The sequence below is a fragment of the Balaenoptera borealis genome, assembly GCF_965194805.1.
Source record: "Balaenoptera borealis genome assembly, chromosome: 11".
In the NCBI taxonomy this organism is placed as follows: Eukaryota; Metazoa; Chordata; class Mammalia; order Artiodactyla; family Balaenopteridae; genus Balaenoptera; species Balaenoptera borealis.
In genome coordinates this window covers 40,514,958-40,538,885 of record NC_138868.1, presented here as the reverse complement: position 1 = coordinate 40,538,885, position 23,928 = coordinate 40,514,958, and the positions used below count along the sequence as shown (strand labels likewise).

At 33.9% G+C, this 23,928-nt stretch overlaps 1 protein-coding gene across 15 annotated transcripts in view; it reads right to left on the bottom strand.

Moving 5' to 3' along the window:
- Nucleotides 1-23,928, bottom strand: part of SOX6 (SRY-box transcription factor 6) — a 618,861-nt gene that overhangs the window by 330,317 nt on the left and 264,616 nt on the right. For all 15 annotated transcript variants that reach the window (XM_082341482.1, XM_082341472.1, XM_082341483.1 and 12 more), the window contains one exon: nucleotides 23,133-23,340. In XM_082341482.1, the coding sequence (XP_082197608.1) occupies nucleotides 23,133-23,340 (208 nt within the window). The remainder of the gene's footprint in view (nucleotides 1-23,132; nucleotides 23,341-23,928) is intronic.

Below are 23,928 nucleotides of genomic sequence, written 5' to 3'. Positions count from 1 at the left end.
ATTATTTTTCAAAGACCTAATTTTCATTTTGTGTACATGACAGGTTTTACTTAGATCTAGGAATAAGTGACAACTTCCAATGCCTATGGGCATTTGGACATCTTTATTTTATTTATAAATTTTTACTCACACGTTTAAAGTCTCCCTGGTATTTGTAAACTTTAAAATGTTAATCTGGTATAGTTTACAACTCTATGAAATCTCAGATTGTCCTACATTAAATATTTAACACTAGGGAAACCCAGTCGTTTCTGGAAAACTCAAGTGCTAGAAAAGTCTGTTTATAATCCAAATAAATATTTAAATGGAGTTGCCAATTTTAATGCTGTTATAATGGCTACTACCATTTTATAAAATTCCAAGATTGCAGGCTTTGAGGTTTAATGGCATTCAACATTTTTTAGAATCTTTAAATGCTGAAAAAAATGTTTTTATTTGCCATTACAGAATATGGAAAGAAACCCACATAGCTTATTAATGTCTTCTGAATTGTTTAAGAGGATTTTAAGATATGAGTTAAAAGAATTTCATAATCTTAATTTCAATTTCTCCTTTTCATTTAATAGTAGACATTCATTAGGACCCACACACTGTAATAAATTATAATAATTTCAAACAAGAATTAAATTACTAGGTACCTAGTGAAAGAGCCATTTTTTCTTAGGTACCCTGTAATCTAACTGTCAGATTTAAAATCTATTCCCAATCAACTCTTCACAACATTCACATTTATTCATCTATGTTAAATTAATAAAAGGTGTGAATAATACTGACAAAATTGATCATTATTGTTCATGTAGATTTAGAAAATTATAAGGTAATCTAAAATGAAAAGGAATTGAGAGAAACTATTAAGGTTCTTATAAATAAATTCATCCTATGCTATTTTTTCAAATCAAGGCTGAAACTTCTATGAGACTTAAATTGACTGTACAAGCTATTTGATAAATTGTACATTTTTAGAACATAAACCATTTTCATTATTCTTGACAAATATCAGTACAAAGACTCTACTGTAGCATTAGAGTTCAACAAATACTTTAGGAAGCTATGCCAAAATGACGTTGGAAAGTAAAACCTAATAGTAGCTTGAGACAGTTTATAGCCAATGCGGTTTGATAAAGAAAAGACAACCACAAGGGAACATCAAAAAGTTATAGCCCTCCCAGAAATAAATACCATCTCCTTCATTTTTTCTCTAGATAAAATAATGCATGTATAACTCTTACCTGGACTACCAAAGATAAATACAATTCTATTGACTAGCATCCCCAAACAGAACTCCCTTTATACCACAAGTTTGCACACTTACTGTATTTCCTACATCTAACCTCGCTGACCCTCTCCTCTTAACTGGCATCCCTAAAGACAAAGCGTGTCAACATCTGTTCCCATTCACACCGATTTTAATTTACCAAAAGAGTTTTGCTATTTTCAGAGCCGACTCCAGAGCACAATGACAGATTTAGGGCCTTTACAGGGGTTGCATTTCTAGTATGTCAGCATTTCCTACTCACCAAGAGTAGATTCCAGGGGGTCACAACAAAGGAAGAGCTGAAATTCAAACTTCATTATAGAGATTTTTCCCACCCTTCTTATTTCATCATAACTTAAACTACCAACAGGCGGTCCTATTTAGTGGGGCATCAGTGGTGCTGCACAGCAATTGGACTAAAATTATCTAGTCTTGGGGCAAAGATGAAGGTCCTTTAGGCCCTTCCTGTGAAGTTCTACATACATAATTACCTCTTCCAGAACTTTATATCTGACTGAAATTTAATAACCAAAATATAACACTTTTATAACTCTTTACATTTGTAAAGCACTGTAATGTTTTTAAAAATACTTCCACATACTTAATCTGTTTCTTAATTTGACCATAAGTACTGAGTTTTAAGTCACTAATATTCTTTCCAATATAAGTGTTCCATAGTTATATATTTTGCACCCTGCTTTATTCAGACATTTTTAATGTGCGTAAAGAAAGTCCCTCTCACACCATTGCAGTTTCCCTGGATAATTCAGAGTTTTTAAGACACAATATGAAGAGCAACTTGGAGAAACAATGCCCAAGTTGTGTTGTAATCAAATAACAACTAAGACATGAGCAGCTGAGCAGAAGGAAGATGGGCAACGGAATGCCGTGCAGCAATCAGCACTGTTGACTAATCAGAATTTGAGACACTAGAAGGTAATAAGGGTATTATAAAGAATGGCTTATTGAAGGAGCAGCTGTTTATGTGTAGCTCACTGTTTAAATGAGTTCCACTAGATTGCCATGGTATGTTTTGGTGAAAATGTTTAACTCCTTTTAAAATGATCATTAGAGAAGAAATAGCAAGTACCAAGTGGCAAGTTTGGAGATATCAAAGCACCAACTAAGATTTAACAGCATTAGAACAGTTATCTGGGCGTTTGGAAATTGCAGGAAATGCCTTTTAAGTCAAAAGTACTTAGGTACTCATTCTTCTCTTAAAAAGCCTAGAAGTTAGGTCATGCCACCATCAATACAGGGTTGCTATGGGTACAAAGATGAGATTGTGATATAATGGGGGACTCTTCAGAGGATGACAAAAAGAAAAAACAGAATAAATATATCCATCAGGACAGCTGCAAATCAGAGACTGTCTTTGAATTTAGAAATCTGTCCATCTTCTCAATAAGCAGAGGGAATAAGATCCTGAATTAAATTTCAAAATAAACCACTCTCCTTTCCTGACTTAGAAGTAAATAATTTTTAAAGCAGAGGGGAGAGAATGCAAAATAACATTTAATTCACTAATGTTATTTTCACAAAGCAATTATCATCTTATTCAAAACTATCGGTCATACAGTTGTGTTGGCTTTGCAATTGAATCGATTTACAGGGTTTTGTCTCCCTTACTTTCACCCAAGAAGCTATTGTCTATTGTTTCTTCTGCCCTAGCAAAAACAACAACAAATCCACAAATTACAAGATAAAGACACTGAATAATAATACTTCAAAGCATTTATCATTATACAGTATTATGAAAATTTCATTTTGACAACAAGTGTTCAGTAATATTTTAAAGCAGTCAGCAAGCGGTCGAAACTCTGCTATCTTTTTGTAACAGTTCACATGTCAAACTGGCAAAGTGCCCACAGTGTAAGGCAGAAAAAAATCTATCTAATGTCTGCCCCACAAGGCGACATGAGGTTTGATTGGCAGAAAGCAGAGAGTGGCTTTTGATCATGTGTCCTAACAAGCAGTTCCAGCTCCTGTCTTTTCAGCTGATGGGCTCCACATTACCCATTCAAACAGAAGTGACAGACCACTGCACTACTCTCAGCTCTAGTCACACGCAGTGGGAGCTATGCTGGAGACAGAGTCACTGATTAAATATATCACTTTTTCAAGACAAGCAGGTTGTCTGAATCAAAGTTGGACAGAATAGATTCAACATTATTAAAAGGGGATATAAAACTGGAATTGAGTGAAGTTCGGCCAGTTTGCACAGCCTCAGGGATTCCCAGGCTGACAGGGGGAATAAGGAACAGCAGAACTCATAAAACAGGGTCAGAAATTAGCTGTGACACCTTGGCTATTTTCCCATCACTTCAGGACCACTTGGTTTCAAAATTCTGGAGCCTCTTTTTACCTTTTTTACTTTCATTTTTAGAAACGAATTCAGTAGAAGGAGAAAAACACATAAAAGCATGATTACTGCAGTTTGTCAATTACAGTCTCATAGGGAATAAAGTACAGGATGCAAACCCTTTGCATCTCATTTTAAAATATACTAATACAGGTTTTTCTAAGATGCTTATTCTAGAATTTTATCGCATTTTTTTAGTTTGGTATTATAGTGTAACTTTAAAATCCAGGAATATTAATCATAGAAATTGTACAGCTTAATATCTTCTAAACGTCCTGACTGCCAGAGGGATATCCAAGTGCCAGTTATCATATTTAACCATGCCATAGTCTTTGCTATAGCTTGCATATCATTTAAAGCTTTTGCTTTAAATATACTCAGAAACAAACATCTGAAACATATATGTTCAATACAAATTCTTCATTGTCTAAATTTTATGTAATTTTAAAATTATTGAATATAGTGTCTTATAACCTTTGGTACATTATCAGCTTCCTAAGTATGCAAATAAATAAAAATCCAAGGTTTTCTATTTGGAAAGGTGAAACTAAGTGTCCAAAGAAGTCAAAAAGAAAATCACTCTCTAGCTGTAGACATTAAATAGACCAAAATGTAAGCAACCATATGAAAGAAATCAGTTGAAACCAAAAAATAAAATCAAATAAATGTACATTCAGATGTTATTTTAAAACAACCTTCCCACAAGATTTTAATTTCTTCTCAACTACATTATAAAAAACGTTTTTATTATTTTTTATGTTTTTAGTAGCATGCTCCCGCTATTCCTTGGAACACTTATGTTCTCGTTATTAGTTCTGGCATCACTGTAAATACTTAGTACAATCTGCTTATTATGCATGTAAGTTATAATGAAAAGTTTAAATACTCCTGCCAAAATGAAGATAGAGTTTTAATAGAGAAAAGTAAGGAATTAAAGAGTGGACATGAAATAGGATACTGAACTAATTGAGGATTGAGAAGCACAGAGACTGACATTTACTAGAAGACAGTGAAATTACAAAGAAATGGTTTGTGTTAAATCTGCAAAAAGTAACATTTTGTTTTTTATGTCACTCATTTTGTTAAATTAAATTTCAAAGTTAATTTAGCACTTGTCAGTATATATTGGTTAAAGGATATATCATATCTCAGAATAATTTCAATATAAATCGTATTTGTGTTTCATACACCGTAGAATATGCTATCACTTAACTGATAAATAATTCCATATTAATCAAACGTGCATTTTACTGCATGAAAAATAAAATTACATGTCATCTGGCTTCTGTACTTCATGTCTTTAAAGGTATTTGAAGATGATGAAGATGATGATAATGATAAATTTTATTCAAAGTTATCACAGGCACAATCAAGCAATTATTTACATATCTGGTTGTTTTCCAAAAAAATTTAAGAAAATTATCTTGAAGAGGATAAGTTGACTTCCTATGTAAACCCAGATTAAAAACAAAAAACAGGAAAAATCTTTATTGGCAATTGCTTCCCAAAACCTGAAATGCAATAAAATGGCATTTCATTTTTTTTCCCTCAGAAGTGGAGTATATTTAACCATCACTCTTTTTTATCATTCCCACCACCACCATCATCACTGGTGATGACGGGAAAAACGATAGGAAATTGCTCCGATAAGGGGTAAACTACCATAGGTAGAAGGAGACAAAATCTGCATATGTATCACCAATGAAAATATATTAGACTAAGCAAACCTGGAGCACTCATTCCAAAATACCTTTTTCCCTTCCCGTGAAAAACAACTGCATATCACCCATGCTTTACCAGATGGGTCTTTTATATTCTATGCCAGGGAAGGCTGAAGAAAAGGGAAATAATCCTTTTGCAAAATATTTTGCAACACCATAAAAAATACTTTCTTTTAAAAAAATCCAAAATAATTAATTATTTTAGCCATTATATTATTGCTTACAGTAATACACAGCAATAACATTTACATTGATTGAATTCTGTTTCCTTAATGTGAAATTTGTTTGGGGTTAATTAGCACGGCTGAGGAATAAGCCTAATAATTTCATGCTGTTTACACTGGAGGCAGTTTTCCACGAGCACTGCTCAGGGAGCAAGTGACATCTTCTAATTCCAGACAGAACACGGAGGTGAGGGCAGCTGCTCACTGTGGGGTTGCAAGCCAGGCCCTTCCTCCTTTAGCCAGCCTCCTCACTACTTGGGGTGTCTAATGGCAACAGTACAAAGTTGTTCAAATTATCACTCAGGCATGGTAAGTTTCTAAACCAAATACTGAGGGGGGGGTGTAGAAAAGGAGTTATATAAATGGAGAAAATCCACAATATTAGACATTTTTACTTCCCCCTCCTTAAGAAAAAGCAAGTCTAATTAGTTGTCTCCCTAAAATGCATACCTAGCATTTTTATTATGTATTATAACATTTTGCTCAGAGCTGACATTTTTATTCTGACAAGCACTGTCTGGAGAGCTCTCAATAAATAATACATTGACAATTTTCAGTAAATAAGCAGTGGACACAAATCGTTATCCTTACTTACCGCTGTCCCACTCTAATAGTGCTTTTACAAGTGAGGTGACTATTCAGTCTAATGCAATCCTCTCAGTGCTGGAAAGACATTTTCATTCATTACCACGGTCACAAGCACTTAAAGCACTTTTAAGCCCTGTTGCAAAACAGCAGGAATGGCAGAGCAAGCGGGGCTAACGAAAACTAAAGTTCATCACCAAAGAAACCTGAGGTTGTTCACCTAAGCAACTAGGAAATTCACTAATGCGCTGGCCACCTCAACACTTCTAGATCTACATGTCTAACAAGAATACATGATTTTGTTTGGCAATTAAATGTTAACCTTCTTAAGCCCAAACACTGTGGGCTTTGTTTTCTGTATTAAATTTGGTTCATCATCCAATAATATCTATTAAGCACCCTCAGATAAGGGGAGTCATATGCTATGACCTGAGTGCTCACCTTTGATCAAGGTAAGAAACTGAAATAAAATCTGAATCCAGATGAATACATTTGAAACCACACAGTAACTTTTCCTTTCTCTCATCAGCTTTTCTTCTTTAACTAGAGCCCCTAACACCATCACCCTAACTAGTTGCTAAACCACTAAAGCAGGCCTGAATTTCATTTTTCTTCATGATACCACATAAATTTTATTTTCTAGCTACTTGGAGATACAAACTTAAATGAAATAAGGTTTAAAGAAAGAGTAATAAAATGAGAAGGTAATAGCTACACCCCTTGACATATATAGCCTGTGGCTGTACTTTCACCCTACTTCTTAATCAAATCAATTTATCCATTATTTTATGACTTGTTAGACAATTGTTGGTCATAAGGATGGCTGAAAATATGTTGCCCAGTCGCAAGATGATTTCATGGTAACATATTATATGGCTTGGAATTTAGTACAGTATAGTCTAGTGTAGTATAGTACAGCACAGTATAGTATAGGTGTTATTCCATAATTTCAATCTTTTGTGTGCATCAGGAGCACCTGGAGAGCTTGTTAAAACACAGGTTGCCGGGCCCCATCCCAGGGTTTCTGATTCAGTAGGTAAGGGGTGAGGCCCAAGAATTCGCATTTCTAACAAGTTCCCAGTAACAACCACACTACTAACAATTTGAAACACTGGGCTAAAAGATTAATTAAATTTACCTGAACACATAAGACACACATGACCCATATTGGCCTATAGTCGATCCTCTTCTTTTACATGAACAGAATGTTAGATTATAGAGCTTCCACTATGTAGCAAATATGATGTCACCTGACAGCAATTATGACTAATCGCAATGAGTTCTCTAAGAAAAAGGAGATTAAATCTATAACAATGATAAGAAAGGGAGCTCTCTCCTAGTCTCCAAGATAATCAGTCTTACATTTGCCGGCCAGGTATATCCCCCTTCACAGAATGCTCAAACTCAGTATGCCTAAACCCAAACCTTCTCCCTAAACCTTCTCATCTATCTATATTCACCATCTTAATAGCCTCACTATTGATTCTCTCTACCAGGATACTTCAATCATCTTTGACTCTCTCCCCAACCTCACACCTCACACCTAACTAGCAACCTCAAGTATATATCTAAAAGCTGATTCTTCCTTCCTAACCCTTGCCAATGCCTTAGCTGTTTAGACTCTTATCAGTACATGTGTGGCCCATTAAAATAGCCTACTAACAGATTTTCCTGCATTTGGCTTTGTTTCTTTCCAACTGAGAGTCAAAATGCTACCAAAGTTACATTTCTAAGAAACGTATGCAATTATGTCACTCATCCTCCTACTTTAAGTAGCTCTCTACTGCTCCCTACTACCCAAAAGATAAAATTCGAACTCTTTACAATGGCTTCAATCCATTTTTTTAGTCATGTCCCCTATCCTAACTACACCAAACCTCTTGAATTCACCACACTCACAGGTTTAATCACGTCACTGAAAACTTATACATGCTATTCTATCTGGGATTCTATTATGTCTCTTGTTCACTATGAATAGCTTATAATTAATCAAAAATCCAGCTCAAATGCCTATAAATCCCTTCCTAAATCTTCTAGACAAAATGATAGTTCCCTCTTCTGTACTCCAGCATTTTCTAGCTCCTTCTGCTATGGCACTTACTATAATATAATTACTCTATGTGCATGTGTTTCTCCCACTAAACTGAGGGTTACTAAAAACCAATATCTATTCATCTCTGTATGCATCTTCTTCTCTCCCTCTCTCTCCACTTTTACCTCTCCTCACCCACTACACTACCAGATGAAAGAGCTTAATAAATGCTTATGGAAATACTGAGCATTCATATGCGTGCATTTAAATATGTATATTTTGCTTTGTTTAACTAAAGGGGCATTCCCTAAAAATTGAATCTATTCCTCTCTGAGCCATAATAATATTCATCTCTCTGAAATCTTTTATAAATCAACAGATTTTTAGGTTAATGTATATTATATGCTAAGATCTATACTAGGTATCTGAAGATAGACTAAAGATATGGTCTGTGTCCTCAAAAATTAAAATCTTATAGGGAGGCAAGATCCATAAATGTAAAATAGCAAATAATACTTTTCTTCTTTGTCAAAAATCAGTTGTGCATAATCTGGTGGTTTTATTTGTGGGTTCTCTATTATGTTCCATTGATCAATGTATCTATTTCTCTGCCAAAATCACATTGCTTTGATTATTGTAGCTATAGTAAGCTTTAATATTGAGTAGAGTGATTCCTAACATTTTATTATTATTTTTCAAGATTAACTTAGCTGTTCTAGGGCCTATCCCTTTCTATATAAATTTTAGAATAAGCTTGTCTATGTGCATAAGAGTCTTGCTGAGATTTTGATAGGAATTGCATTAAACATATAGATCATTTGGAGGAAAACTGACAACTTTACCCGTCCTTATGAGTCTTCCGACCCATGACCAGGATGTCTTGCCATTTATTTAAGTCTTCTTTGATGTCACTAACCAGCATTTTGTAATTTCAGCAACAGATCCTGTACATGTTTTGTTAAGTGTACCTAGACTTTTCATTTTATTTGGAGCAATAGTATATAGCATTGGGTTTTAAATTTTGGTTTTCATATGTGCATTGCTAATATTTAGGAATGCCATTGATTTTTATGAGTTGATCTTGCATCCTATGACCTTGCTAAGTCAAAAAATGAAAACTAAATGTCACACCTTGTACAAAAATGTGACCTAAACCTCACACCTGATACAAAAATTGACCCTAAATTGATTATAGACTTAAATGTAAAATATAAAACTATAAATCTTTTAGCAAAAAAATAGGAGAAAATGTTTAGAATATAGGGCTAGGCAAAGTATCATTAGACTTGGCACAAAAAGCATGATCCATAAAATTAAAAATTGCATAATTGGCCCTCTTCAAAATTATAAACTTTTGCTCTTTTAAACCCTATAGTAAAGAAGATGGAAAGACAAGCTACAGACTGGGGGAAAATATTTGCAAATCACATATTCAACATAGAACTAGTAACTAGAATAATAAAGAACTCTCACAACTCAACAGTAAAAAAAAATCCAATTAAAAAATAGATGAAAGACACAAATAGACATTTCACCAAAAAGCATATACAGATGGTAAACAAGCACATGAAATAATGCTCAACATCATTAGCCATAAAAGAAATACAATTTAAAGCCACAATGAGATTTCATTATATACCTATCAGAATGGCTAAAATAAACATGACAAAACCAAACGCTGACAAAGATGCAGAGAAACTAGATCACTTATACGTTGCTAGTGGGAATGTAAAATGTACAGTTATTCTGAAATATAGTTTGGCATTTTCTTATAAAACTAAACATCAATTACCATACAACCCAGCGATTGTACCCCTAGCCATGAATCCCAGAAAAATAAAAATTTATGTTCACACAAAAACCTGTACACAAGTGTTCATAGAAACTTTACTTGTAATAGCCCAAAACTAGATATTTGATCTGACGTCCTTCAGCTGGTGAATGGTTAAATAAACTGTGATACATACATGTTATACATACCACTGAATACTGTTCAGCAATTAAAAAATAGTATGAACTATTGATACATACAACAACTCGGATGAATCTCCAGGGAATTATGCTGTTTTTTTTTTTTTTTTCTTAAAGCCAATTCCAAAAATATAGGTACTGTACAAATCCATTTATATAACATATTTGAAATGACAAAATGTTAGAAATGAAGATCATATTAATGTTGACAGGCATTTGGTAAGGGGTGTTGGAGTAGAAGAGAGGTAGGTATGGTTATAAAAGAGCATAACTTGATTGTGGTAGTGAATACATGAATCTATATAGGTGATTTACAGGTGACAAAATTGTAGAGAACCTAATACACATACCCACAACAACTGAGAACAATTAAAACTGGAGAAATATGAATAAGATCAGTGGATTGTATCAATGTTAATAACCTGGTTGTGACAGTATGCGGCAGTTTTGCAAAACGTTATCACTGGGGGAAAATGGTCAAAGTGTACACTGGATCTCTCTATATTTTTTCTTACAACTGCATGTGAATCTATAGTTAACCCAATAAAAAAATCTCAATTTAAAAAATAGCAAATATAGAGTTATAATCTATTGATAAATGGAGTGGTATATGGGTTTTTTTCAGCTTTACTGAGGTATAATGGACAAAGAAAATTGTAAGATATTTAAAGTATACAACGTGATGATTTGATATATAGATATATTGTGAAACGATTCCCCCCCACTGAGTTCATTAACACATCCATCCATCATCTCATCCTATTTAAATTCTACTCTGCTAAGATTTGCTAATCTTAGAAATTTTCAATTGTATTGTATAATACAATGTTATCAAATATAGTCACCATGTTATACATTATATCCTCAGACCTTACTCATCTTATAACTGAAAGTTTGTACCCTTTTACCAACCTCTCTCTGTCTCCCCAACCCATCCCCAGACCCTGACAACCAACTTTCTACTCCCTATTTCTACGAGTTTGACTTTTTTTAAGACTCCACAAATTTTAGACAAAGAGGAAGTCATGAGGGCTACAGTCATCAGTAGAAGACAAGATGTGATCTGGATTTTATGTATTGTAAAATGGATAAATGGAAAACTTAGATAAGAAGAGGAGAGATAAAAGGTTATTCTGGGTAGGGATAATGGCTGAGCATGAAGTATGTTGGACTAAATAACTAATTCAACTTAACACAGTGCTGACTCTTTAGATAAGAAAGTTTGCCATGAGATTGTTACATCTTCAAGTTTCTTAATCAGAATGCTCACTAGAGAAAGATTACAAAAGAACCCTAGGAATCAAATTCTTATGATGTGTAGTGGCCCTAATATGAGTAAGAAATGTCCAAATTATAGTCACATCAAAGCAAAAAGAAAAAGCACAGCATACGTGGGAGATAATAAGTATTAGAAAAATAATTCAAAGAAGTTAGTCTCCATCAGGTACCAAAAATACACCTAACATCTGAAGCTAATACTGACTACAAAGTGAGTAAACGGTGGAGTAGCTAGAGACAGTGAGAGACAGAGACAGTAAGTTTTTACTGTTGTTTTAAATAAACAGAGCATATCTAAGAAATTTATTCAAAAGAAAGAAAGAAAGAAAAAGTAAAAAGTAAATAAAATAAAAAGAAACCAACATACATAGATCTACAGGAAAATAATTCTATACACAGGGAAGAGCAAATGCAAAGTAATTAAGACATGCTTGAGGAAAAAAAAAAAAAAGAAAAAAAAAGGTCCAGTAGCTGGAGTGGCCTGAGAAAAAAAGTAGGTTTAAGATGAGTCTTGAAAGCCAGAGTACAATGTTTGGATTTTAAGCAATGAATTTTATTTCCAAGCATAATAGAGATTGATGATCACTGGCCAAATACCAAAGCTCCAATACCAGTACAATGCCTAAACCCTCTGAATATCAGATAAAACCATGAAGAAAGGGGCATAATTCTACTGACTGAAGTTAAATCCTGAAGTAACTGAGTTTACCTGGAAGTGAGACCAGACTTCCTTTTATTAGTGAGAATGAGGGCTTAAGAGTTAAATTAAAATTACTAATGGAGAAATAAAATTAATACATGAGCTTTTGTGCACATGAGTTTGGTGACAATAATATTTATAAGCAAACAACATTAATTTTCTGCTATCCTCTGTGTTCCAAAATGACACTGTCACTATATAAATATTGTCAAACATTATCAAAAAGATCAAAGAATAGTTTTTAGGACTTTGTACATTAGGTACATAAGGTAGTTTTCCCCAGTCTCCCTTTTCTACCTGGAAACAAAGGGAGATTGCTCCAAAAAAACATGTTGCTTATGCATTAATTCTTAAATTTCCCATCTCTTCCACACCTGTGACAGGAGTAACAAGTACAAGATTAGAGGTATTTCTGAAGGATTTGCTACAAAATTCCAGGTTAAGCTAAGTTCCACTGCATTTTGGAGTGGAATGGAATCCCAGTGCACACAGTTCGTTAGCCACTCTAAAAACTGCCCGTTGACTATAGGTTGCCTTCATTCAAAAATCATACATTAGTAGCAAAGTAATTCTACCACTGTTATTGCTGGTACCATAGTTCTTGCAAATAATTCAATACTTTGTCATTTTTCATAGTTATTCTTCATTATATCTCCACTTATTTTAACCCTCTATTTGTATTTACTCATTTCAATTCACTACATGAGAGCAATTAGAGAAGTCCACAGGCCACAGGCCTCTAACTTCTGCCTCCCAATGCTAGGGGATGGCCTATATTCTGTGACTTCATTGTGAGTGTACTTGTCTGGCCTCCAAGTGATGGCTCCTCAGTTATACTTAAACCCTCAAGACATAAATTAAGAAAGCTATGATAGGTCTAAGTGTCACAGTTATTCAGCATTAAACCCATAGCCTCATATGGCTAATAAATACGGCCATGAATTCCCTCTAAGGCCCAAATCCCCTTTACGACAGCTCTACCAAAACGTAGAATTATTGACCTTTACCTTCTTCTGGATCATCACACCCTACTAAACTCGCCCTCCGTTTGCCAGTCTTTCAAACCATGTATAGCATTTTCTGAGCCAATTATCCATGGCTTTGTCTGTAAGTACTTCTTCATTGGACAATGACTTTTTCAGACATCAAAACTTGATGGCAGCTTTTATCTCTATCTTTATAAAGATTCTAACGTTAGAAAAAAAGAGACTGGAAATAGTAAAGGACAATTTCAACCATATTAAGAGAAAAAGAATCATGATATTGGTTCAGATGACTTATTTACTCTGAAAACAGTTTGAAAAAGAAAATTACAGATAGTGGATGCTGAACTTTAGATACAAACTCTAAAAGAAAATCAAAGCACATAGAATTTTAGAATTTGGCCCTTAATGCTCAACCAATGTCCTCATTTTCTAAATTAAGAAACCAGTGCTAAGATCAATCAATTAATTAACTAATTAATTAATTATTAGGTATTACCCAGAAAGTTACCAGAGTCAAGCAAGAATGCACATCAAATTCAGGCTAGTCTGCACCTGAAAGGATTCCCAGATAAAACATTTTAAGAAAGAGGTGAAGATTACCAGCTAATAAGCCAACTGTTTGGCTAGAAGAATATATCTATTCCAATATGAATGGTTAGAGCAGAGGCAATAATCAACAGGGTTTGCTGGTTAATTTTGAATTTGAAGTAGGTATTTAAGGAAAAAATGATCATGAACCTGATAAGGTTAGAGATCAGGAACTACTTTAATTCAAAAACCACACAGAGGTGGAAACGTCAATAAAAGGAATCAAAAGGGGAAAAAAAGTGTGTTTCCTAATAAACTTAGTAATCATAGTCCAGAGGGAGAATGACAATACACTTGTGCTCATACTTAAAAGAAGGGCTGAAGACATTTTATTATGAGACAACAAAAAGAAAAAGAAAAATTGCAGTGAAGGGTCCATCAAAGGCTCTTGTAAGCTTCTGAAAAGCTCAGCGATAAAAGGAAACCTGGGCTAGACATTTTGAGGAAGGTAGAACCAAAAGGTATAGACAGTTAAGCCTTTCGGAAATTATAACACAAACACATAAACACACACACACACACACACACACACACACACTGCAGCCCCAACTTCTTTGTGTAATGTTTCCCAACAGAGTGGAAAAAATAATACAAAATTTGTCAACAGCAGTTCCACTCCTGGGAATACACCCTATAGAAGAAGCTCATGCACATGTGTATCAGAAGACAGGTGCAAGAATGTTCATACCATCACTGTTTGTACTAGCAGAAAACTGGAAATAATCCAAATGTCCGGAGACAGTAAACAGGAGAGTAGACTCCTATATAGCATTCCATGGGAGAGTGTGTGAAATATTATACAAAAGTGAAAATGAACTACAGCTGCACACAGCAAAATTGATCTTGAAATATAATTATGAGTATAAAAAGCAAGTCATAGAAGGTTACAGTGTAATACCATTTTTATAAAGTTCTGAAACAAAACTAAACAATGTATTATTTAGGGACATATACAAAAGGAAGATTCTAAACACGAAGTTCTGGCAAAGGGATTGAATAGGTGAAGAAAACATTTTTTAAGTTGGATGATGAATTCACAGGTGTTTGTTTTATTTTTATGCCTTATAATATATATAATCAAATATTACATAATAAACACATATTTAAGTTTGCAACTTCCTTTTCTATTCATTTTTTCTTTGGATTTTACACATATATTGCACAAGAAAAAATGTACAGATTTAAAAACTGCCCAGTATTACTTTTGAGAATCCCAGAATAAATGCGGAAGAAGTCTATCTAATGATTTTCAGTGGAAAAAATGCAAAATGTTAATGATCCACTCCAACTTAACAGATTCAAAAATTGTATGAGAATATGACTTAACTTCATCAAACCATGGAGAGGAAGCTGCATCCTCTTAACAAAATGCCAAGGAACACCTTGCTTCCCAGGTCAGTAAGAGGAAAAATCAGAAGCAATTGCCTACATCTGTTCTTAACATTCATAGAGAAAAAACTTTAAGAATCTTTAAGTCTGAAGAGATAGAAATGGGCCAAGAAATTTGAAGTAACTTTTCAAGGCAGAGACACACAAAATGAAGTTGAGAAGACGATTCAACCAACTAGGACATTGCCAACACGGTAAACGGGAGTTGCAAAACAACAGCAAATTGAAATAATTAAGATTTGTCCAGAATGTCTAGGGTTCACAGGATTCAGGCTAATTACATCCTTTATAAAGTTATTATGAGAGGATGATCAGTTTCTAAAGAATTAGAAAGCAAATATACTTAACACAAAAACATAAGAAACATTATTTTTTTCCATAATTCAAAAACCAGTAGTTCTAGCTCCTCATTTTAATCTCTAACTGTGTAATACTTACAGAAATATGTTTATTTAAACTATCTGGCACTAGGTTAGTATTTGCTATGACTATGATAAAAATTCTTTAAAATAGGAGCAAGGACACAAACATTATAGGGGAGTAAAGATATATTTTAAAGAGAAGAAAAAATGAATTAAAATGAAGTCACATCAGCATCGCTCTGAATATCTGATTGCTTCTTCACCTGGAGTATGAGTGGTCTTGGGTAACTTCAGCATTTAAATGACCTGAAATTTCCAACTTACTTGAAATAATAACTCTGGGGGTTTCATGATGAATACTTAATGCGTTTTTTATGCAAAAATCCGAAACCTTCTCCCATGAATGAGAAATATAAAGAAAGGTTTGGATCTCGGATACTCTAAATACTTCACCAATATAACCTTCCATCAGAACAGAGGCAAAAACCTAATATCCATAAATTTTGCCTTAAAAGATTCTTTTGATGCTCTAGCATGGTATGAATGTTAAACTTCTACATAATTTTTAGCATGGCCTTTTAACAGATTTTTTTTCTTTAACAGGAACACAATGCTCTTAACTGGATAGTATCTAAAAACCTCATCTAAGGCTTTACCAACCTCTCTCACTGACAGCATCATATTCCACATATTTCTCAGCAGGGAAGATTGGCTTCCAGTGGGGAAACTTTAGTATCAGCTTTTCCAAAGAGCCTGAAAGGAGAGTTAAGCTGGATTGCTCTTCCAGAAAACAAGTACATCACTGCTGCCAAATGCTAAATCCTAACACCATGGGACATTTCCTATGATTCTGTCTGTGGTGCAGGATGAGATTCCTGTAATATTTCTCTTTACAAAATGCTCCTTCAAATAATAACAGTAATAGTAGTTATAACAGCAATAGTAATAATAAATTATAATTATAGAAGCTATGTGTTTTATGTATATATAATCTGTCAAATTCTCACACAGCCCTGCAAGGTAGACATCATTTATCCAGTTTTACAGATAAGGGAACTGAAGCACAAAAGGATGAAATAATTTGTCCAAGACTAGGAAATAATGTTGGCTACATTTATTGAGCACTTACTATGTGCTAGTAATAGTCTAAATGTTTTAGTTGCATTAACTAAATCTTGATCTCTTCATGATAGCTCTATAATTATGTCCAATATTTGGCTGAGGAAACACAGAGAGGTGCCCAATGTCATCCACCTGGCAAATGTTGAACTGAGATTCAAACTCAGGCAGCATAGCACCAGCGCCCACACTCTTAATCAGTACGCTATACTGCCTCGCTAAATATTAGAACATATTCAAACCCAGATCAAGCTTACTCAAAAAACATATGGCTTTCAAAAATGAGTTCTCCCATTGCTTAAACTATACCACACAGGCAAAAGCTATCAGATGAGCAACACATACCAACATATACGCTTACTAAATATAATTCAGTGAAAATATATGTAGAAATCCAAGTTATTGTTTAGAGATGTGAATAATGATAATAATCCATCAGATACATAAACACGTGTTCATTCTTGTGCTGGGTAACAGCTGCATAATCCATTGGAAAGCCTATCCCACCAGGAATCCAAAGCTCAAATGCTCCTGCCCTTTCTCTACATACACAGTCAAATGAATCCACATACTTTCATTATCATATCTTGAAGCACACAATTCCACTGGACAAATACTCTAATTTCTGATCAACATACATCCTATGAAACTGTACCTAAACTCTGCATACTTTCCATTAAGTTTATGGCCTCTATCGAAGAGAACACACTTATTCTAATATTTCTAACTACAAGCTTCATCACTCCCTCTTGATCACAATAATTATTACCTAAAAAATAAGTCTTTTAAAAGAGCAAAAAGTCAGAAAGAAAATCTTATTTTGTTAGAGTTGAGGTTTATATCAATGTATCCCTTTCTCTGCAATCTCACATGACTCCAGAACCTGACCCAAACCAGTTCACCCAGGCTAGGATCATATACTTAGTAGTATGATACACAAGACATGATAGTGGCTGAAGCACTATTATTAAAGAGAGATTAAAACAGCTGTACATTATGCTGAAGCACTCACTCTTCCCTTTACAAACAGACGGTCCTGGATTACAAGCAGCACTTGACCATTTAAATCACGACAACAACCAGATTTAACCAGCTGGGCCATATTCTCCTAGGCAATGCCTGTTGACCTCCTCAGTCGCAGCTGCTCAAATGAAATTCTCATTAGACAACTTATTTTCAGAAGCCAAAGGACTCTCTGATTAAATATATGTATTTAGATATAGAAGTCCTTTTTAAAGTATTCATTTTCTGACAACTGTCGCTTATGCTACAGCCCAGCTACCCTGGCAACAAGATGGGTGATACAAGGATAACTAAAATTCATCATTTAATCCCAGCTGAAGGATTTTTATCTTAGAACCATTTAAAACTGAATCTATTAATCAAAGTCTTTCTACACACTATACCCACCAATATCAACAGTGTTTTAAAAGGTAGATTCTGATATTCATTCATTCTATCCATCTAACCATTTTTCCATGCATCTGCACACCTATCTATCTATCTACCTACCTACCAATCTATCTATCTATGGCAGAAAAAATAAGGGTTAAATTTAGAACAAAACAGAAGCCTTGCCTATTTTCCCACAAATCTTACTTTCAGTGGAGGCACTTCAGACAGAACACCTTTGTTCATCAGTGTTTCAGCAATCCAGTCAAATCACTGCTCTGGAGAGGACATTTCTTGAGAGAATGGCAGCTAAAATACTGGACAATTATTTGGTTAATCAAAGAATCTACCTGTAAGAGAATAACTTTCCTATTACCGAATGGAGAGTTTTTGTTTTATCAAGTAGATACTGTTTTAAAATAGACCATAATAAATAAACTTTTTATAGATCAGTTACTGTATAAGAGGGGAAATGAGGGGGAAGGTATTTAGTCTGATAGAGTCAAAACATTCTCCAGGACAAGAATGACTCAGGAAAGGTCATTTATTATGTCAATCACACAAGCTTGTCACTTATGAAGTATGGTCTTCAAACCAGAAAGCAGAAGTGAGGGAGAGGTGAGAAATGCATTTGAAAGCTTTTATACATCCCATGGGATAAAGGACGTCCCAGATGAGGAGATGGGGCTTTAAAAAGTCAAAGCCAGGCAAATATTGGTGGAGCTATTATACCTCCTTAGACCTAGAATATAATTATAATATTATAGAATCAGAAATCTATCAGAAGCTTATTAATGACCTTACCTATAATTATTTCTATTCTCCCATCACACTGTTCTGTTCTATTGCTCCAAGCAAATGATTAAAATTAGGCATCAAACTCAAAATAAAAAAATAGAAATCCTCATTACTTCCATCTCCAAAACATGTTGTCTACTTTTCTCATTAACTGTTATACCATCCTCCTATTCACTCTGATCTACCTTTAAACCACTCTTCTCTATTGATCTCCTCACTTTAAACGTCAGGTCCTAACAATTCTATCTCCGAATATCTTTTCCATATGCACCCCTTCTTCCTTCCTTGTTTCTGCTGCTTTAGTTCAGGCCCTCATTATCTCTAGCCTGAAACAATTTCCTTAATGTCTCTCTGTGCTCCCATACATCCAATACAGTGCTGCCAGATTAACTTTCCTGGAGGAAAGCTCTAATCCATCAATTTACTGTGCTAAAAAACAGTCAGTGGTTCCTCCATAACTTTCAATATAAAGTTTGAGCTTCTTAGCCAAGAATTTAAGGGCCACTGTGATGAACAGAACCTACCTTTTCAGTCTTATACCCTATATGCATCTTCACATACTTTAAAGTAGAACCTGAACTACCGGCTGTTTTAAAACTCTCTGCCTGTTCCTTTCGAATGAAATGTCCCTCCCCTCCATTTCTACTTACATATATATCCTTTCATTCTCCAAGACCAGTTAAGACTCATTTTTCTATAGAACCTCTCCATGGTTTCCTAGGCAGGCACAATCTATCTTGTAAACTCCTATAACATTTTATCTATGTAGCTCTCATGGAATTTATCACATATTAAATATGAATTAGAGTTCATTTTGTATTAGTTTTACACCTTTTACTAGAATATGAACTCTTTACATTTAGAGACTATTCATGATAGGTGTGCAATATCATGTAGCATAGTGGTTCTTAACCTAGGGTCCACAGACCCCAGGAGTCTATCCATAGAATTCAGGAAGTCTGTGAACTTGGATGGAAAAAATTCATTTTCACCAATTTTTTAAACTGAAAATTTGCATTTCTTTAAATTATTGATGCAGGCAACAAACCATAAATTCATAGTATCTGTGACATTTTAGCCAATAAAATAACAATATATTTTTATATCACATTGTACTTGTTGAAGATATCTCAAAATATCTTTTATACTTATCACTACTTCAAAATTATATTTTTAGTCCCTCCATTAGATCTTGTGTTTAATGCATTAGTAAAGTAGTACTTCCTACCATATCACAAAAATTTTAAACTATTTAACATTTTAATATAATTCATTTTCTTATAATTCCATGGATTTTACTTTATGCATTTAAAGTAAGAATGGACCTGTAGGCATCACCAAGCCACCAAAGGGATCCACAGCCAAAAAAAGAAAGTAAGAATCCCTCAGTTATAATATAGCACTTTGCAAAATAAGAAGAAAACCTGTAGAAAAATAATCATGATACTATGTAGTTCTTGATTAGGACTATAAAAAATATACCATGAACTACAGAATACCGTATAAGCATATTGTTCATAAAAATTCATAGTCTTGGCAGAAAAAGACCAATTACCCCTCATCTAAAATAACCTTTTAAAATGGCAATTAAGATTGCTGCATACCTCCAAAGATAATTTATTATCTTTCAAAGAAAGTCTTTCCATACATGGACAGCTACACTGTTAGACAGCTGGTCTTGTTATAATTTCAATATGATATATAATATTATATGATAATATAATGATAATATTACTAGTTCCTTCAATTATTCCTCTTATTATATAATTCTGTGTCTGTTAGCATGTCATTTGTTCTCCTCTGAGAATATCCCAACGCTCCTGAGTTCCTCTTAAAGTGTAGTAATTCTCAACACAATACTTCAGGTGCATTCTTTTGAGCAGGAAGTTCAGTGGGACCGACACCTCTTGAATCTTACATACTGTAATTCTAGTAATGCTGACTGGGATAGCACTGGCAATTTTTTGGCAATATTCACTGCACTGACCCCATTGCACTCTCTGTCACCTAAAACTCGTATGTTGGTGTTTTTTTTTAATCATGTGTCTGCTATTTAAATTTCCTTCAGTAATTACTTGTGCAGATAGGAATTTTGGTCACAGCCTCTGGACTTGACAATAAGACCTATTAAATTTTATCTTGATGGGTTAGTTTTAAGTTTATATTTTCAGTTTGTCAAAAACTTCTGACTTTTTGTTTCTTTCATACATTATATTCAGCATTCCTCCCAGATTTTTGGAATCTGTTTGATAAGCACACTTTTTATCATTTCTATTTGTACTTAATGTATTATATACGTTGATATGCACTAAAAATGCCTGAATTTCTGATGCCTAAAATATATGTACTGTAGAAAACAAAGTTCTGTAGAGTACATAAAAAACATTCTTCAATAGTAGGAATATAATGATAAAGGACTCTTAAATGAGAGGTCTCATCTTACAAATGCCTCTCTTGTATCAAATCTATAACACATAATAATGAAGAATAAAACACTAATCATTACTTGCAAGAGAAGGATGATTTTAAATTCCCTAGCAGTCTAGACCCCTCCCCCTAAAAAATCATCACAAATCAATTTCTTTATTTTTACACAACACAGCCCTCTAAAGTATGTTGAAACCACTTTCTTATAGAGCTAAAACAATCTTTTTGGTGAATCACAATTAAATGTAACCTAGCAATCTCATTTATTCAGAGTTTATTGATCTGGCAGCCTCAGTTATTCTAGAATAGCCATGAATGAGTAATATAAAGTCTCTGAGCAGCCAGAAGAGTCAGCATGAAGTCCATGCACTGAAGAGCATGTATATTGCCCAGAATCTCTTAGCAACTCACCCAGAAATGTTTGTTCATATTTTAAATATAGTCCAGAATGTTATGATCATCTAATTTCATAATTGACAGATGAATACAAGAAGCAAATTAGAAATTATTCACAACTAGGTAAGAAGTAACAGTCTGAAACCTGATATTAAAGGAAGAGAAACCAAAACACACACACACACACACGCCAAAAAAGATATCTAAATCAAGCAGACACAGGAACTCTAAAGTTCCATAATTGCAGAGAAATAACCATAAAGCCAACTGTCCTAATTATCTCAAAGATCTCTGGGGGCATCATTACATTATAGCATGGTAAAGTAATTGACATTTATAATAATTATCATCACAATGCCTCAAATGTATGTAATTTACAGTTCATAAGACACATATTAATTATTATAGTTAATTCTCAAGATGTTTGAGTTAAGAAGTCAGGTTACTACCATACCAAACTTTAAATTTTGTGGTTCAGGGAGATTGAAGAACTTACTCAGGGTCACATGATTGTTAGATAGGTATTGGAGTTCATATTCTACTGCATCATGACCCTGAGTCAACAAAAAAATTTACATTTTGTGCCATATAATCTGGTTAGTAAGATAGGGAAGCACGTAATACATTTTAGAAGCTTCCACAAAGATTGCTGATGTGGTGGACACACCACAAAAATTAATTTGAAATTTTTAAACTTCTGAGCCCTTAAAGGAATAAAATTAACTTACATGAAAAATTCCCTTACATCAAATCCCCATTTCCCTATAGTACCATAGAGGTTTAAATTTAACTTACAATGTAAGTAGTAATCCAAAGCCATTAATTATCCTACATTTTAAAGTCTAAAATCTGTACATAAAAAAATGAAAGAATATACATAGTATAGCAATCTCTCAGAGTTGATTTATTTAATTTAAACATATTATCAGAGAGTCTTCTTTCATCTACTTTTTAGGACTAGGTTAACCTAAGTGGACTCTTGTAGAGAAGAGTAGAGAAGGTGGATGTTTCAGTACATGTCATGTGTCAAAGAACTCCTCCCTTGAACATTTAGCTTTAACAGTATTAGAAAACCTCAGCTCTCAATTCTGCAACATTTGGAAGTAAAATAATAATATTTATAAATTTATAATATTTATAAAAATAAGGAGAAATAAATTAGGGGTCTTTTTCTTTTTAAACAGTTTATATTTTCATAATAAAACACTATCCATCAAGAGGAAATAAGAGAGAAAAAATGAAAAATAAAGTTGCGGCTAGGAAAATACCTGTACTCCCTTTTCCAGAGCAAGGCTTATAGTCAGTTTAAAACCTTGATTTGTTATTATAAGAGCCAAGTAAAATGCACAAAGTTGTAGAAAAATGGAGCTATCTGCTTAACACTTCTAATGGATCACAATCTGCCATCACCATGGTAACCTCTGAATAACTTTTTCCTTGCTAGTGCCAATTATGCACTTCTCTGGCCCTTAAAATCCCACTCATTTTTTTTTTTTAAGCCTGGAATCTTTAAAAGAATAAAGCCCAACAGTTAAGTCCACACATACCCTCTTGTTCAGTCCGAGTCATTTCCTCAAGCTTCTTCTGTTTCAGTGTGTCCACCACATCGGCAAGGCTCCCTTTGCGGCGTTCTGGGGTTCCAAAAGTAACACTGGTCATTATCTCGCGGTCCCGACTCCCTTCGTCAGGCTTATGTGGTGAGGTAGAGGTATTTCGGAAGGAATATAGGGAACATAACTTATTATTCTCTGACTCCTAGAAAAACAAAATAAAATAAAACCATTAGAACATGTTTCTTTGCATATCATTGGAGAAAAATCCCAAACTCAGAATGACAGTATATGAGGCTGAGATGGACAAATAAAATATATTAACTGTCTCTGCTTAAAAAAAATACTAAACATAGAGGTAATTATCAAAGGAACTAACCTGAAATTGCAGATTCTACCTTTTTCTTTTTTAACTAAAAAGCAGCCAAAGTGGTACAAAAACTTAATTTTAAAAGGAACACTTCAACTTCTTACTCATTTACACCCTTCATTTAAAATAGTTCAGGTTCAATTATTAATTATAAGGATGGTAAAGTTTTTCTTTTAATTGGCACTTATATTAGCAACCCTCTTCCCACAGCCTAAAATATATGTACATCAAAAAAGAACCCCATTATCCCTAAATTTAGAAACAGTAGAGAAATTAGCTTCAATATTCATGTTCATTATTCACCAGAAAACATCTAAAATATCTAAATCAGCGTCAGAAGGTTAGCCAACCTGAATATTTTTGTGTGCCGGGGTTTGAAGAAAATTGTTTGTTTTTTTTCTAGCTACACATCTGTCAAAGTTA